Source organism: Anarrhichthys ocellatus, unplaced genomic scaffold (assembly GCF_004355925.1).
Source record: "Anarrhichthys ocellatus isolate YVR2014 unplaced genomic scaffold, GSC_Weel_1.0 scaffold49, whole genome shotgun sequence".
In the NCBI taxonomy this organism is placed as follows: domain Eukaryota; kingdom Metazoa; phylum Chordata; class Actinopteri; order Perciformes; family Anarhichadidae; genus Anarrhichthys; species Anarrhichthys ocellatus.
In genome coordinates, this window is record NW_022280079.1 from 1,963,806 (window position 1) to 1,980,037 (window position 16,232).

Consider the following 16,232-nt stretch of genomic DNA (forward strand, 5'->3'; position numbering starts at 1 on the left):
TATATATTATATTATATATATATATATATTATATTATATATATATATATATATATATTATATTATATATATATATGATTAAAAAGTGGGAAATATATATTTTGACGACCTCTAATTGTGAATGTAGAAGTAAAAATAGAGAACAGAAGTCAAAGAGCATCTATCCATTGTTGGAATGTAAATGTGCCCTCTTAGATGTTTGTCATGCACCGTAATTACAGGTTGTTGCTCCGCCATTAAAATGTGTATTATAACTTTTGTAGGACTACTTTTATCTATGGTATTTTGAATAGCCTTCTGGCTTTTATTTTCTTTATAAAACCACATCGCTATCTCCGGAAGATCTTGCGTATGATTGCGTCATTGAAGACGGCGCTTGCGCAGTGTGACAGATAAACAATATGGCGGCGTCCTTACAGCGCCTCACGTCTGCTGGGAAATATCTCCTTCAAAGACATTTACTGAAGACAAATTATTTAAGCAGGGTAAGAAGTACGTGTTAACGGGCTTGTGTGTGGTACAGCACTTCCTCGACAGTTATCACTGCACAGTTAAACGGAGGAAAACCCCTCGGCATGGCCGGTCAGGCTCAGTGTTTGCTAACAAGTTAGCTAACAGCTGCTACATCCTGGGCTATTGCGGAATGAATTCTTAAAAGTAATATCCGAAGTTTGACCGGTGTAGCACAGTTTAAAACTACGACATAGGTTTTTAATAGGTTAGTTAAAATCATGTTCGCGGCATTTGGTCAGTGACAGCTGATGTCACTGTCCTACATTTGCAGTATCATGATGACTGTTAATTGCTGTGTGTCCTCCACCTCCACCTGCAGCTCACAGCTGGACCGCACCGACTATTGGCTACTCAGGCCGCTCAGCATGTGGCTCTCAATGTTCCTGAAACCAAAGTGACCACTTTGGAAAACGGACTCCGAGTGTCTTCTGAGGACGCTGGACTTACCACCTGCACGGTAAGACACAAGTTACCGTGATAAACACACACACACACACCGAGCATTGCTGTTTACGTGCTACCTTTATGTATTTATAATAATAATAATATCGAAAAATACAAACTCTTAAATCATATTAAATGCTTTTTTTACCCTCTCATGCCCAAACAATAGTAACGAAATTCAAGACACAAGTATTTGTTTTTGTTTTTAGAGGAACAAATCAAAAGACTACACCTGGTCTTGCTTCCATACTGTAATGTAACGTTGAAGGACAACATTGTTTGCACCTTTTAGCTGGTGATTCCTCTTAAATTTATAATTAGTCACCAATGATGAGTTGCAAATTTAGGCAATATTGTTACTCAACCAGAAATATAAAAGAGCTCAGTGGTTTTGTTTCAAAATATTGTAGCTAAGCATCTCAAGGCCACAAGTCGGCTCATTTCAAGGGTTTATCCCAAAGCTAATAAAGAGTTGAGCTCCGTCATTACAGAAGATGGCCTCATCTCAGATCTCAGTCTGAAGTTCTGGTACAGCAGCTGCAGAGAGTGTGTAGATATTAATCTGGATATTCATGACTGACTCTGTCCAGGTGGGCCTCTGGATAGACGCTGGCAGTCGCTACGAGAATGAGAGAAATAATGGCACCGCACACTTCCTGGAACACATGGCATTTAAGGTGAGATGGTAACAGCACAGCGCAGTTTTTAACTGGTTTGTCTTCTATTGTTTCTTATTTGCACATTTGCAACAATTATAAAGAACAAATAAAAAAAAAGAGACACAGTGGAATTGTTTAGGTTGACATAACGCAAAAATAATTGCATAAATGTAATGGTCATGATAAATGATATGTCTTGTTTTCCACACCCTCTGCATGTGTGTGACAGGGCACCAGGAAGCGCTCCCAGCTGGATCTGGAGTTGGAGATTGAGAACATGGGGGCTCACCTGAACGCCTACACGTCCCGAGAGCAAACTGTGTATTACGCCAAAGCTTTCTCTAAAGATCTTCCACGAGGTACAGAGCAGTGAGAATAAGGCCCCACTGACATGTAGTGATGACCATAAGGATAGGTCATGTCCTGAAGAAATCACAAAATCACTTCAACTATGTCATCAAAGACGATTCAGTTATTTATTGATGGAGTTGGTTATTTTTTTATAACTTAAAGGTACTTCAAGGAACTATAAACTAGTTATGAAACAATCTCTGATGCCTCGTTATGACCTACATAAGCATACGAGACCACCGGCTATTTCGATACAGGGATTGTTAGGTCGGATTCCCCGCAAAATCAGACGAAACAATTTATGGCATACATGGTCACCAGAAATGACTTCATACCCAGGACTGAGGCAGCCTGTTGGACCATGCTGCAGTAATATGAGAGGTTTTCTAAAGGGAGCCTGGCAGCTGCAGATCTCTACGACACAATGGCGCTCATGGAAACACTACCGATGTTGTCCACTGGGGCCACCAGAATCAACACAAAATGAAAGTTCCATGTATTTAAAGGTTATTAAAAAGTCTAACAATTAAAATTGATTGCATTTTGCCAATATAGCAAAACACCGAACACAGACCGATTTGTTGGAGTAATGAAAAAAATGACAGCTCCATTTATCCAAATAAAAAGCTCCTGTTTTCTTTTCTCCCAAGCTGTGGAGATCCTGGCGGACATCATCCAGAACAGCACACTGGGTGAAGCAGAGATCGAGAGGGAGCGAGGGGTGATCCTCAGAGAGATGCAGGAAGTAGAGACCAATCTGCAGGAAGTGGTCTTTGACTACCTGCACGCTACTGCGTACCAGTCCACAGCTCTGGGCAGGACCATCCTGGGCCCCACCGAGAACATCAAGTAAGAGCAAACGTTCATTTCAAATGCAAAACCGCCTTGCTCTCCAGAACACGTGATCTCTCAATACAACATGTTTTTTCCTGCTGTATTTGATTGCAGAACAATCAACAGAGGTGACCTGGTGGAGTACATCACTACTCACTACAAAGGCCCCAGAATCGTGCTGGCTGCTGCTGGAGGTCAGAGCTGTTTCTCTCCTCACGTGTTTGGTTATAAGTTAACATTTTAGTTCGATATAAAAGCACAAACCCCCATTGTTTCTGGGATACTATTAACGGCATCTGTCATTGGCGCCTTTATGTATTTCACACTACTGGGGAGTAGTAGGCTCATGTTGAATCACAACATTAAACAGTCAACAGTGCAAAAAGTAGAAAATATCAAATAAAGTGCACAGACAAACGGTGTCTGTAGTGTGTGTCATGGAGTCTTGGTCTTTGGGGTATTTCCTTTATTAGACTAAAGTGAATTGATATTACTGCTGATTGTTCATAACTCACACCAGTGTAACATACACCGTGAGGTCGTTCTGATCTTAAAGACCTTGTGGTGTGTTTTGGATCAGGGGTTTCACACAATGAGCTCAATGATTTGGCCAAGCATCATTTTGGAAAACTCCCTGGCAGATATAAAGGTGAAGCCCCGGCACTTCCTCCATGCCTCTTCACAGGAAGTGAGGTAAGGTTGAAGTCTTCAGATAATACTACGATTTATTGTTGTTTGAGTTTTCTCTTTTTCTTAAAAATGTATTTAATTTTGTCATGTAAATCATAAGTATGTTTTATTATTATAGTACTAGAGAGAGATGACAGGGCCAAGGAGGAGCTATGCAAACAGAGCTTGAACCAGGGGTGTTGAGGTTCATGGTCAGTGCCTTGAAAGTGCTTTATTAATAACACTTAATATTTCCCATATAAATAAAAAAAACAAGAACACTGACAACTGTTTATTTCTAAGAAATGATCTGTTGGAATAGAACAGTGTTACTGACGGTGGAACAAGGAGTTTGTGAGTGAATGTGTTGCTGTCGCTTCAGATCCGCGTGCGTGACGACAAGATGCCTCTGGCTCATATCGCCATTGCAGTGGAGGCGGTTGGATGGTCACACCCCGACACCATCCCCCTCATGGTGGCTAATACACTGATAGGAAACTGGGACCGCTCGTTTGGTGGAGGTGTGGTGAGTACTGATGAGACCTCAGTGAAGTTGACCCAACTCCAATTCATTTAGTTTGCATTAATTACACCAAGCTGTACAAGACAACTTCAATACGGCTTGTTACATGATGTCGTGATAAACAAGATTTAGTGACGTGTGCAAATGTTTGATCCTTTTGCGGTTAGAATTGTGTCGGCCATAAAACACACCCGTTTATTAGGGATGGGTCATTATTTCCACATTTTCGGATACTCATAATAAATTGAATAGTTTATGCAACTATCGGCTTGTCTTGAAGTAGTTTTTACCATCACAGGCACATAGCCTGATTCACCAGAACCACCTTCTTTCCACTGTTCCAACAATTTGGTTGAAAGAACGTGAACTTCATCATTGCTTTCAAATGTCTTCGTTTTAGGAGTTTGAAATCGCTGCAGTAGTTTGGAGGCTCGACAGAAACGCAGTCGTGTGACGGTAGCAAAGATGTGAATGTTTTTTTCTTAAGGCGATAAAATGATTTAACAATTTCTTAAAGCAAAATCCTTAACACATGATCACAATTTAAATTTCTTGCAACAATTATCATTTTGACTCATATCCTCTGGCCCAAACCCAATCTCCAGACGTTGAGGTGTGCTCCCATAAAGTCCGTGATAAAGTCCGTGAGGGTTTAGTTCTGTCAAATCGTCGTGTTTGAGGCTCTCTGGCAGACATTTTGAGCCCTTTATGAACACTTTCTGTAAGTCAACATTAGATGCAGACTTTGCCCAAGGGAATTACCCACAATTCATTGCAATGTGACAACCAGTGGAAGCATAGACGTAAACAAAGAGGACGGCTCATGTGTGTTCAGCCTGGTCATATGACATTTACTCAGAAACATTAAGGGTTAAAGATGGAACAAAAAATAAAGATAGAATCAGAGGATATTTATTCATTAACATTTTATTTAGTTATTGAAGCTGTTTTGACAAAAACAAGTAAATCATTTGAAATGACCTCATCTTGAGGAAAGAGCCTGAAGACTTCCAAATCAGAGTACAAAAATATTTTTTGGTGTTGTCCCATCATATTTACAGTCTGTCCCACTCAACAGATGACATCATGAAGTCCTCTGTATCATTGTGTTGGTCACACTTAACTATAAAACCTGCCACACCGGTTTGCTTCTGACGGTGTGTCCCGTATGTGGTTGGGCTTCCCACCTGCTTGTGTCCGTTGTGAACCCAGAATCTGTCCAGTAAACTGGCTCAGATGGCCTGTCAGGGGAATCTGTGCCACAGCTTCCAGTCCTTCAACACCTGCTACACAGATACAGGCCTGTGGGGGCTCTACATGGTGTGTGAGCCCGGCACCATCGACGACATGATGCATTTCACTCAGATGGAATGGTGAGTACACAGATATACAGTAATGGTACCTTTTTGAACACTTAGTTTGTGTAGCTGCTGTTTACTCGCGGGTCTAAATATAAAACAGGATGAATCTTGTTGCTCCCTGTTAGGATGTCTCTTTGCACGAGTGTGACGGAGAGCGAGGTGGCACGGGCCAAAAACCTGCTCAAGACCAACATGCTCCTGCATCTGGATGGTAAACAAACATCCACTTGGACTCAATGATGAACAAAGGTCACTGTGACAAAACACCATTTTGTCCATAACTCATGAATTAATATCCTAATTAAGACGACTCCACACAAACGATAGAAATTACATTTTGGAAAGACATGGATGCAACTGCAAGGTGGTAATTCTAGTTTGAGATCTGTCGTGTGCAGGCAAAGGTTTTATGCCATAAACACATTTATTGACTCCAGGATCCACTCCGATCTGCGAGGACATCGGCAGACAGATGCTGTGCTACAGTCGTAGGATCCCTCTGCATGAGCTGGAGGCCAGAATTGATGTGAGTGGATACACTTGGGAACATACAGAGGCTCTAATTTAAGGGCGTTCAATGAGACAACTTGTAATGTTTCCAAATATTAGGCTTCTGAAATCATGTCAGATTAAGAGGCTGAGGGATATTGAATCACCTTGTTTCTTAACTGTTAGATGTTATGGCCTATGACATGATTCATGGGAAATTGTGAAAGAAAAGCACAATCCAGCGCTGTATTTAAAATTGTACATTTTTTTTCTTCCTGCCTCAGGCCATTGATGCTACGACCATTAAGGACGTGTGTACCAAATATATCTACAACAAGGCTCCTGCCATCGCAGCAGTTGGTATGTCTGTTGCCATTTGTCCTAATTAGATTTACTGTAATATTGCGGCACTCACTTTGAATGCGAACAGTGTTACAGAGATGTAAAACTGTAGATTCCTCAACTTTTCTTCTCAGGTCCAATTGAACAGCTGCCAGACTACAACCAGATCCGTAGTGGAATGTTCTGGATGAGAACATGAACAAACCAGCAGCGAGGATAAATGACTCACTGTACAGAAATAAACAAATTGAATGACCGTTTGTAGTATTTTTCCTCCTTTAATTTTTATTATAAAATAAAGAACACAATAATGTTAAAATAACACGAATACTATTCTTTGAGGTTCTTGTCATTTTTTACTCTTTCCTCCAACTCCCTGTGCTGCTTTCTTGGCTTTAACCATCTCCACCAGTTCCTGTCAGGGAAACAGGGAAAGGTGTTAAATTTAGCCTAAAGGAACAAAATATCAGCAGCAGCCCAGCAATATCCCAGTAACATCCCTACGGTTTAGAGTTGGCTGGAAACTTACCTTGTACCTCTTCATACAGTCTTTCTTACTCCGTCCTGGGACTGCAGCAGCAATCTTCTCCCACCTCTCCGCTGTGCTGACTGGGAACGTTTTCAGGGCTTGTTCCAGAAGCTTCTGTTCCTCAGTGTTCCAGGAGGCAGCGTTCCCATCACTACCAGAGCCTGACACACACACACACACAGCGGGTTAATGCGGCACATTGTTACAGTAGACCTGCGAGTCTATATCAGAGCTCCACTTACCATCAAATCTCTCTGAGGGAACAGCATTGTCTATGGTGGGTGCAACACAAGAATGTTCCTTCTTGAACTTCTCGAAGGCTTTTCGGTTGATCTCATCTTTCTGCACTGGATCTGTGGAGGTGACATGAACCCAAAAATATAACGTTTTAAGATCCATTAATACATACCCATCTACAGGCTTTATTAGCATTATTCATTGAAACATGACTGTTGGTGTTTACTGTGTTCTTCATATCTGAGCTCACCTAGCCGCTGTAGATTCTTGGCTTTGTTGATGACATCTTTGGCGGTCCTCTTCATGCCACTGGTGGAGTGGAGGTTCATATAGTTGGCAATAACTTCCCATCTGAAAGGACAAAAAATATTTGACATCCATTGCACCAAGCATTTGTAAGTTCTTCTTAATTATCACAATTCATTTTTAACTGCTTTTGAAATGGACTCAATTTGATACAGATGTCACTATATGACAGATCAATGATAACATCGTGTCAGATCAGGTCCATTATATTTTGTGGCCGATTATGAGACAGAATCAGCAAAGAGAAGAAGAAGCTTAGTCGGTCATTAAACAGATGGTTTTGACCTAATCCTGCAATACGTCTTTTATTTATGATACAGATTTACATCACTATGAAGAAGCCGTATTATAGTATGTTGTAAAAACAAGATGTGAAATTGTTTTTTAAAATTCATGAAAAATGTAAGTTATAGTCAGCACAGTCTGCCACAAAAGAAAAGAGTAAATTGTTAAAGAAAACACCAATAATTATGTGTTTTTATAGCTACATAGCTACAGAGGCTAATGGAGGGAGTGAGAGAATAATGAGTTCAGGTCGGTGTCTTGTTGCTGGTTTGGATGACGGAGCAGATTCACACCACTACTGTGTCTACCTGGCATTGGTCCCAGCGGGGAACAGGTTGACCGCTTTGATGAGCAGCTGGAGGTCCTCCTCGTTCCAGCCCTTCCCCCCCGCTCCTCCTGCCCCGCTGGCCTGCTCAGCACTGCGGGCCGCCTGCCTCATCTGGACCTCGGCCTCCTTCTCCCTCTGCAGCTGGGCGTTCACCTCCTGCACCTGAGGGGAGGAGTGTCAACATGTTTGCATACATCGGCTGACACTCGGTGACATGTGCGGGTCTCCTTATCAAATAAAAGATCTTTAAAAAACAAAAGTGCATTTTTACCTGCTTCTCCACGACTACCTTGCTGTCCTCTTTTGAGCCTGAGGCCAGGATGTCATTGAGGGACTGCAGGCTGGAAACAAGTGACATGAAATACGGTTACACGTCACATACATTACTGGAGTATAGTTTAATTAAAAACGTTGTACAGCAGAAACAAAAAATCTCTCTCTCTCTCTCTCTCTCTCTCTCCAAGAAAAAGAGATTGCAAAAGGTATCCTTTTATATAAATCAGTAATAACTTTACATTCACAATCCTCTAAGATATAGAGGTTAGACGGTTTCACTGACTGTCAGGATGACTTTAGAACAGACAGATTAATATCTTTGGAGCTTTACAGATCTAAAAAAAGCTTTCGATACCACTGATCACAATCCATGACATGACATGGTGGAGAGCTCAGGTATCAGAGGGATCGAGATGAGAAGCTTTCCAAGAGACGATATTGTAAACAAATTTGGAAAGATAGGCGAGCATAAATTCAAATGCAGGGCTGTTACTAGCCAAGTCCACCAGGTGGCAGCATCAGGCCCAACATTGATCATTGTGTACATGAATGATAAAAAACTATTTTCTGTTTTTTCAATACTCCGCATTTATTTGCTGACAACACCAATATTTCTTGGAGCAGATTTTTGTTGTGGTCGAAACTGAAATTAATAAATTAAAAATAGTTTAATATAAATAATGTATAAATAAATTTGAACAAAACCAAGCTTATGCCGTTCGCTTATTTAATTTCTATATTTAATTTACAAACATTCACTTAAAAAAAAGATGAAAGACAATGTTAGTATAGAAAGATTTTATGAAAATAAACTGAGTGTGATATTAGACCATGAGATATGTGCATGTTGTAGTTCTGGGAAGAAAAAGGCACATTGTTGCATCACTACGAGGACAATATCAACAGGTTTGTCTTTACACAGGAACGAGGAAGGGTTGACGGATGCTGCATATTTAGGTTGGGAGTTGTATTTATGATAAATGTTATGAGATGTTTTGGATCATATACTTTGTCCTGCTTCTTTTCGGACATGCAATATATTATTTACGTTGTTAATTTATATTGTTTGAGAATTTGTAAATTGAAAGTTTACTTTTTTGTTACATGTTCAAAATAATCAAAAATAAATAATATATGTAATAAATGTGAGGGCTAGTTAATGTTACGCTCATCTTATCTGAGGACAAGAGGACGAGGGCCATCGTCATTAGTGGCCTTCATGAACTCATTGGTACCGTGTCATGCTGTACTCACAGGGCTTCTATGGGCACCAATGAGTCTCCCTTTACACAAAGCAAACTTGATTTCTGCAGAAATCAAACAGTCTTCTAAGTGCATAAATTGGGTACGACTGGAAAGATGACTCTTGTGGATTCAGTTAGTCCACGTAGCCATGTCACTGTATACAATGAGCCGTTGATGCTTTCGGGTCCTGGTTTATCAGAAATGTGTCCAAAACAAGTTTGCAAGCATTAAACTTCATCCGAGTGGTGATCTTGTAGTTGACTGTACCTGGTCAGCTCCAGACGATCGCAGAGCTTCTCCACTTCCTCCATCATTTTCACATTATCAGCCTCATTGTCAGCAAAGTAGTTCCAGTTCTGTGGAGGGAGAAAAACAACTGTAACTTCAGCACTAAGACTAATGCAGGTCTCAACTGTCAGACAGCACTCCATCAGATCTGAAGAGCTCCTATTAGAATCCACCTTGCAGGTGGTCCTGAGTTTCTGCCTCTCCTTCTTGAAAGCCTTCTTCTGGATCTCCTTCTCTTTCTTGACCTGCTGAGCAACCTGCTTGGCCTCCTCTTCCTCCTTCTCCTTTGCCAAACGAGCAGCATCCAGCTCTGCCTGCCGGGCCTGTAAAACACACAGGAAACTGACTGATGAGCTTCTGCAAAAAGGGACAAAATCATTTCAAAAGCAAAGCAAACCCTGAACACAAGAGAACTGGTCTACTGGTGAGAAGTTGATGGTGGCTTAAGCAGTCTGTCTAGGACATTACAGTCCATTACCTGATTTTCCCTGCAGACATTTTAATAATATTTATGACGACTTTGTTCCATTTAGGCGTCAGTAATTCTATTGGCAAGTTTTTACTTCCAATTGTTACAATTCACCGTAGACCTCATCTATAAATCACAAGAGGGAATTTGTTCATAAATGAACATTCCGACTATTTTTACTGCCATTTCCTCATCCCCTTATAATATATTCAATAGGTGAACCAGCCATTTGAAGAGATTTATGTTTGATAAAAACATACGTGTTAAATACTTCATACATGAAACCAAATAAATGCATTAAAGCGGAGTCGACAGGCTTTCGTTTGTTCCCCTCATCGGTAAAACAAGCAGCATGAACTCTAACTTTTCAGACTGGATTCAAAGTTATAAGCATCCTGCAATCATCAGAACAATAGCAACATCCAGGCTCCCTCATGTGGCATCATAGTCAAATCAGCCGTAGAGCACCAAACCTGGATTGATCCGCCGCTGAAAATAGTGCACTCGGAGACTATTTCCTCCTGTTTGAGTAACGTTTGTTAAAAATGATAGTGACCAGCTGTTTTAGAAAATGAGTATACAGGTGCTGGTCATATAATTAGAATATCAAAAAGTTGATTTATTTCACTAATTCCATTCAAAAAGTGAAACTTGTCTATTATATTCATTCATTACACACAGACTGATATATTTCAAATGTTTATTTCTTTTAATTTTGATGACTATAACTGACAACTAAGGAAAATCCCAAATTCAGTGTCTCAGAAAATTAGAATATTACTTAAGACCAATACAAAGAAAGGATTTTTAGAAATCTTGGCCAACTGAAAAGTATAAACATGAAAAGTATGAGCATGTACAGCACTTAATACTTAGTTGGGGCTCCTTTTGCCTGAATTACTGCAGCAATGCGGCGTGGCATGGAGTCGATCAGTCTGTGGCACTGCTCAGGTGTTATGAGAGCCCAGGTTGCTCTGATAGTGGCCTTCAGCTCTTCTGCATTGTTGGGTCTGGCATTTCGCATCATCCTCTTCACAATACCCCATAGATTTTCGATGGGGTTAAGGTCAGGCGAGTTTGCTGGCCAATTAAGAACAGGGATACCGTGGTCCTTAAACCAGGTACTGGTTGCTTTGGCACTGTGTGCAGGTGCCAAGTCCTGTTGGAAAATGAAATCTGCATCTCCATAAAGTTGGTCAGCAGCAGGAAGCATGAAGTGCTCTAAAACTTCCTGGTATACGGCTGCGTTGACCTTGGACCTCAGAAAACACAGTGGACCAACACCAGCAGATGACATGGCACCCCAAACCATCACTGACTGTGGAAACTTTACACTGGACCTCAAGCAACGTGGATTGTGTGTCTCTCCTCTCTTCCTCCAGACTCTGGGACCCTGATTTCCAAAGGAAATGCAAAATTTACTTTCATCAGAGAACATAACTTTGGACCACTCAGCAGCAGTCCAGTCCTTTTTGTCTTTAGCCCAGGCGAGACGCTTCTGACGCTGTCTGTTGTTCAAGAGTGGCTTGACACAAGGAATGTGACAGCTGAAACCCATGTCTTGCATACGTCTGTGCGTAGTGGTTCTTGAAGCACCGACTCCAGCTGCAGTCCACTCTTTCTGAATCTCCCCCACATTTTTGAATGGGTTTTGTTTCACAATCCTCTCCAGGGTGCGGTTATCCCTATTGCTTGTACACTTTTTTCTACCACATCTTTTCCTTCCCTTCGCCTCTCTATTAATGTGCTTGGACACAGAGCTCTGTGAACAGCCAGCCTCTTTTGCAATGACCTTTTGTGTCTTGCCCTCCTTGTGCAAGGTGTCAATGGTTGTCTTTTGGACAACTGTCAAGTCAGCAGTCTTCCCCATGATTGTGTAGCCTACAGAACTAGACTGAGAGACCATTTAAAGGCCTTTGCAGGTGTTTTGAGTTAATTAGCTGATTAGAGTGTGGCACCAGGTCTCTTCAATATTGAACCTTTTCACAATATTCTAATTTTCTGAGATACTGAATTTGGGATTTTCCTTAGTTGTCAGTTATAATCATCAAAATTAAAAGAAATAAACATTTGAAATATATCAGTCTGTGTGTAATGAATGAATATAATAGACAAGTTTCACTTTTTGAATGGAATTAGTGAAATAAATCAACTTTTTGATATTCTAATTATATGACCAGCACCTGTATATTACTGAGCTGATTTACATCTTCAGTAGGACCATTGGAGTTGGGATTGAGGTCAATGACGGGGAAGTCAAAGTGTTGAGAAGCGGACTAACAGTGATTTGCCTCCCACAGACGGAGTGGTTGAGGATGACTGAATGAGACTTACTCGCTCCTTCTCCTCCTGCTCCCTCTTCTTGGCTTCCACTTTCGCCTTCTTCTCAGACTCCTTCCTGGCCTTTTCTTCTTCTTTGAATTTCTTTATTCTAGGGTCACCATTGTAGGCGGTATCTGCAGTGAGGTAATACAACTCATCAGTCTCAGTGATATTTTTAGATGCCGGTTATTTTACTTGACATTGAATGTAGCATTATGATATTTTGAATGCGTTTCATTCATCTTGCAGTGTGCTGGCCGAGGGACTGTACCAACTAGTGTTCGCAATCTGTTCATCTCCTCCTTCTTCCTCTGACCTCTGGAGGCTCGGTTCTGCTTGTCGATCCATCTCCTCTCATCTCGACTGTATGACAAAGTGAAAACATGTCAGCCAGAGACTAAAGCTATGAACACAGGCTCTTTAGTGTGTTTCAGTGCAGCAGATAGAATAAACACACTTACCATTCAGCCTTTTCCTTCTCCTCTTCGTCCAGGTATGAGAACTCCCTCCATGAATCAAAGTTGTACCTTTAACAAAAAATGACCAACAAGTTAAAACGCTCTCTTCTCAAACTCCTTTTTTCTGACACCAGCCAATCACTAAGATCCCTCTAATCAAATCAACTATTCTTGCTTTTCACCAAAAAGAGTAAAAATTGTCGACGTCTTCGAAGGAGGATTCCATTGTTCCGAGTTTGGGCACGTGCTTTTTGGAAGACCACCTGGCATTTCTCTCGAACACGGGAGAAAACACCTCCCAAAAGTTGTCTTTGCCTTCGTTCTTTGAAGGCACGGCGTTGTCAAAGGTGGGGTCGACACTGTCGAAGGCTCTCCTCTTCACGGGGTCCGACAGGGTTTCTATAGCTGAGGTTCACACAACGACAGAAAGCTGTGACAGTTCAGGGCCCTCCAGTAATAACATCAGCACTGATAACAATGAGAGGCTGTGCTTTACCTTTAGTGATGCAGGTGAAGTAGTCGTTGTCTCCCTCTACGATCTGCTCTCCTGCAGCTTTTCTCTTGTCAGGATGGTGCTTCAACACGATCGCTTTGTCTGTTGAGAAACAGCAGAGAACGAGACCAGGATTAGTCATTTCCACCATCCTGAGAAATAAACCACACAAGCAGGAGGAGAGAAATGTACTCACGGGCAGCTTTGATCTGCTTCTGTGTGGCTTTGTACCTCAAGTGTGGGACCCCGAGGACAGAGTAGTGATCTTGATTCTGACAAACAAGTCAAGAGAGGAAATAGTTCAAATGACAAGCAGTCTATAAAGGAACTCTACGGCATATGAAAGGTTCCTCACATACTAGTAGAATGAGTGTCCAGTTCAGGAATACAACTATTCATCAAATATCACAGAAAGTGGTTCATGAGCGTAGGGCTGCAGCTAGCAACTATTGTCATCATCCCTTACTTGGATTGTTTGGTCTTTAGAATGTCATGTATTTCTCGGAGCACACTGTGATGCCTTCAGTCCAAAAGCCAAAGATATTCAGTTTACTCTCATAAAGACTAAAAGAATGCTCACATTTAAAAAGCTGGAATCACAGAATGACTGCCATTTAAAAAAAATACAATTACAATTTTGAGGTCAGAATGATGTCATTTGATCATCTATGGCTGAAATATAAACTACCTCAAACACGTTTCTATATGCAACAGAGCAAAGGGACGACAATTCAGGTTGCTGCATCGCCTCAACTCGGAAATGAGATGGACCCAAAGAGGTTGGCTCTGTGTTTTAAGTTTAGTCAGGAAGTAAGTAGTAAACCATCTCTGGCTGACTCTGTAATACAAAGAGTACTCAGTTTCATTCAGATGTCAAGGATTCCATTTCATAACTCAAATGGATCAGAACTTTATATTTGATTCAACAAATGTATCACCACGACTAGGTCTTCTTTTCACCACTTGGCTGCATCATATCTCGGCTCAAGTTATGAACACCGTTGTTACAAACTGAGTTGGATTAATTAAACTGACTTACTTTCTGCTAGTGCCGAAACAAGGATTAAAGAATCCTTCGGTGAAATTAACAACCATTTTGATAAATGATGAATAATTTACCATTTTTATGCTTTAAATTTACTCAGATGTGAGGGTTTATTCCCATTTGCTGTTTTATATTATTGTTGATTGAATATGTTTGGGTTTGCTATTGTGCAGACAGAATAAGCAGTTTGAGGATGCCACGTTATGACCTGTGATGGACAACTTTCACTATTTTCTAATTTTACACAGCATTTGTTGAAGCTCCCCAATCAAACAACAGAGGGATTAGCAGTCACACATTTCTCTCCGCTAAATTTTATTCAAGAGGACGGGAAGATTAAGTCGGAGAAAAGCTGACGTAAACCTGTGATTGCCAGAGAATAAATAATTAACATTAAGACATTTCCTCAACAAATTAAAACTGCAGGCTGACATGAAAAATCGGATGTTTGATGAGTGTCTCCTACTGTGATACATCAGCACTAAAAAGAAAGCAGAGACTTCTCTCCCTGTGACGTAATATTCTTATTTCGACCAATACCTTCCAGTCTTTGGGGTCAAGTGTTCGGAGCATCGGGTACTCCTCCAGCTGGAACTCCTCATCCTCTGACTCCTCGGAGGACTCCTGTTCCTCCTCCAGCTCCTGGAAGGAGGCAGATGCAGTCCTGTTCCTCCTCTTCAGGTAGGCCTCGAACCATCGACCCACAGGTTCCACCTGGATCTGCACAGAGGCTGAGAGGGGGGACAGAGAGGTGAGAAGCCCCACTGGATATTAGATTTTCCTTTTTGGCCAATACCAATATTTGACAGTTGTTATAAAAACACATAAAGATCCCTTACATTTTTATTTTAAAGATTTGAAATTGAAATATGTAAAATCTTTTAGCCATTATTAATAATGGTCACCTATCTGAAGGTACAACAGGTGTTCAGACATTATACAACAGTCCGGTAATTAATGGCTGGCATGCGGACATATATAAGCCCAGTGAAATATCAACCAAGTAAGTGTATTAAATATCAAGCTAGCAAGTGTTCAGCTAATTGAAGATTTCTAAAAATAAAAATAAAAATAAAAATCACTGCAGCAAGTGCAACCATGAGTGGGCAGCAGCTCGGTAACATTATGAAACACAGGAAAAACACAGTTGGAATAAACCGAGAACATACATTATTAACAGTAAAGGGACTCTTCCGAGCTCTGAATGGACCTAGCTGATAATATTAGCTTAGTCCTTACTGTATGCTTTCTAGCTGCGTGCTAACGAGTATAGCAATAATCTTCGTATATAACATTGGTAGCTTAGCTAGCTACTTCCCCCTGGCCTCTTTTAGTGCTTACCGGCAGTGGTTGTAAAGACAGCCGTTTCATCACCGTCCACCGCTTTTAACAACATCTTAGAAAAATGGGCTACAAGAACATTCACGTGCCAAAATTACCAAGCGAAAGGTTTCTGGAAGTGCTTAAGTTTGTGGCTCGCTCATTAACACACCACATGGGCCTCTCTCTCCAAGTGCCGCAAACGAGCTGCGTTGTTACACCGTTAACGACTCCGTGTTGCGACTGTGCCTCTTGGCTTTTGCAGTTCCGCATACGCGTTTTACGAAACAGCGCGCCTTCTATGGAAACACACTGATTGTGATATTTATTTGCAGCAATTAATTAATATTTACAATGTAGAATTGTAATTGTATGAGTATTGCTTATTACACACAAAATTATTTTTAGTAATTTGTGGTACATCCTCAAAAGAATTCCGACATGTAT

The 16,232-nt window shown here is 41.0% G+C and overlaps 2 protein-coding genes across 2 annotated transcripts; one reads left to right on the forward strand and one right to left on the reverse strand.

The window, feature by feature from the left end:
- The first annotated feature begins 189 nt into the window (after positions 1 to 189).
- pmpcb (peptidase, mitochondrial processing subunit beta) lies at positions 190 to 6,517 on the forward strand. The gene is made up of 13 exons (XM_031869807.1): positions 190 to 484; positions 832 to 969; positions 1,547 to 1,633; positions 1,845 to 1,974; positions 2,617 to 2,815; positions 2,915 to 2,994; positions 3,381 to 3,493; positions 3,852 to 3,995; positions 5,205 to 5,365; positions 5,479 to 5,564; positions 5,791 to 5,879; positions 6,127 to 6,202; positions 6,319 to 6,517. Exons 1-13 carry the CDS (start codon positions 401 to 403, stop codon positions 6,381 to 6,383), a joined length of 1,452 nt encoding a protein of 483 aa, XP_031725667.1. The 5' UTR covers positions 190 to 400; the 3' UTR covers positions 6,384 to 6,517.
- Positions 4,892 to 16,016, reverse strand: dnajc2 (DnaJ (Hsp40) homolog, subfamily C, member 2). The gene is made up of 16 exons (XM_031869804.1): positions 15,807 to 16,016; positions 15,006 to 15,196; positions 13,617 to 13,692; positions 13,424 to 13,522; positions 13,110 to 13,332; positions 12,931 to 12,996; positions 12,741 to 12,832; positions 12,482 to 12,603; positions 9,852 to 10,001; positions 9,658 to 9,746; positions 8,141 to 8,210; positions 7,850 to 8,031; positions 7,201 to 7,301; positions 6,956 to 7,066; positions 6,714 to 6,874; positions 4,892 to 6,599 (listed from the first exon to the last, which is right to left on the reverse strand). Exons 1-16 carry the CDS (start codon positions 15,859 to 15,861, stop codon positions 6,534 to 6,536), a joined length of 1,854 nt encoding a protein of 617 aa, XP_031725664.1. The 5' UTR covers positions 15,862 to 16,016; the 3' UTR covers positions 4,892 to 6,533.
- Positions 16,017 to 16,232: the final 216 nt, after the last annotated feature.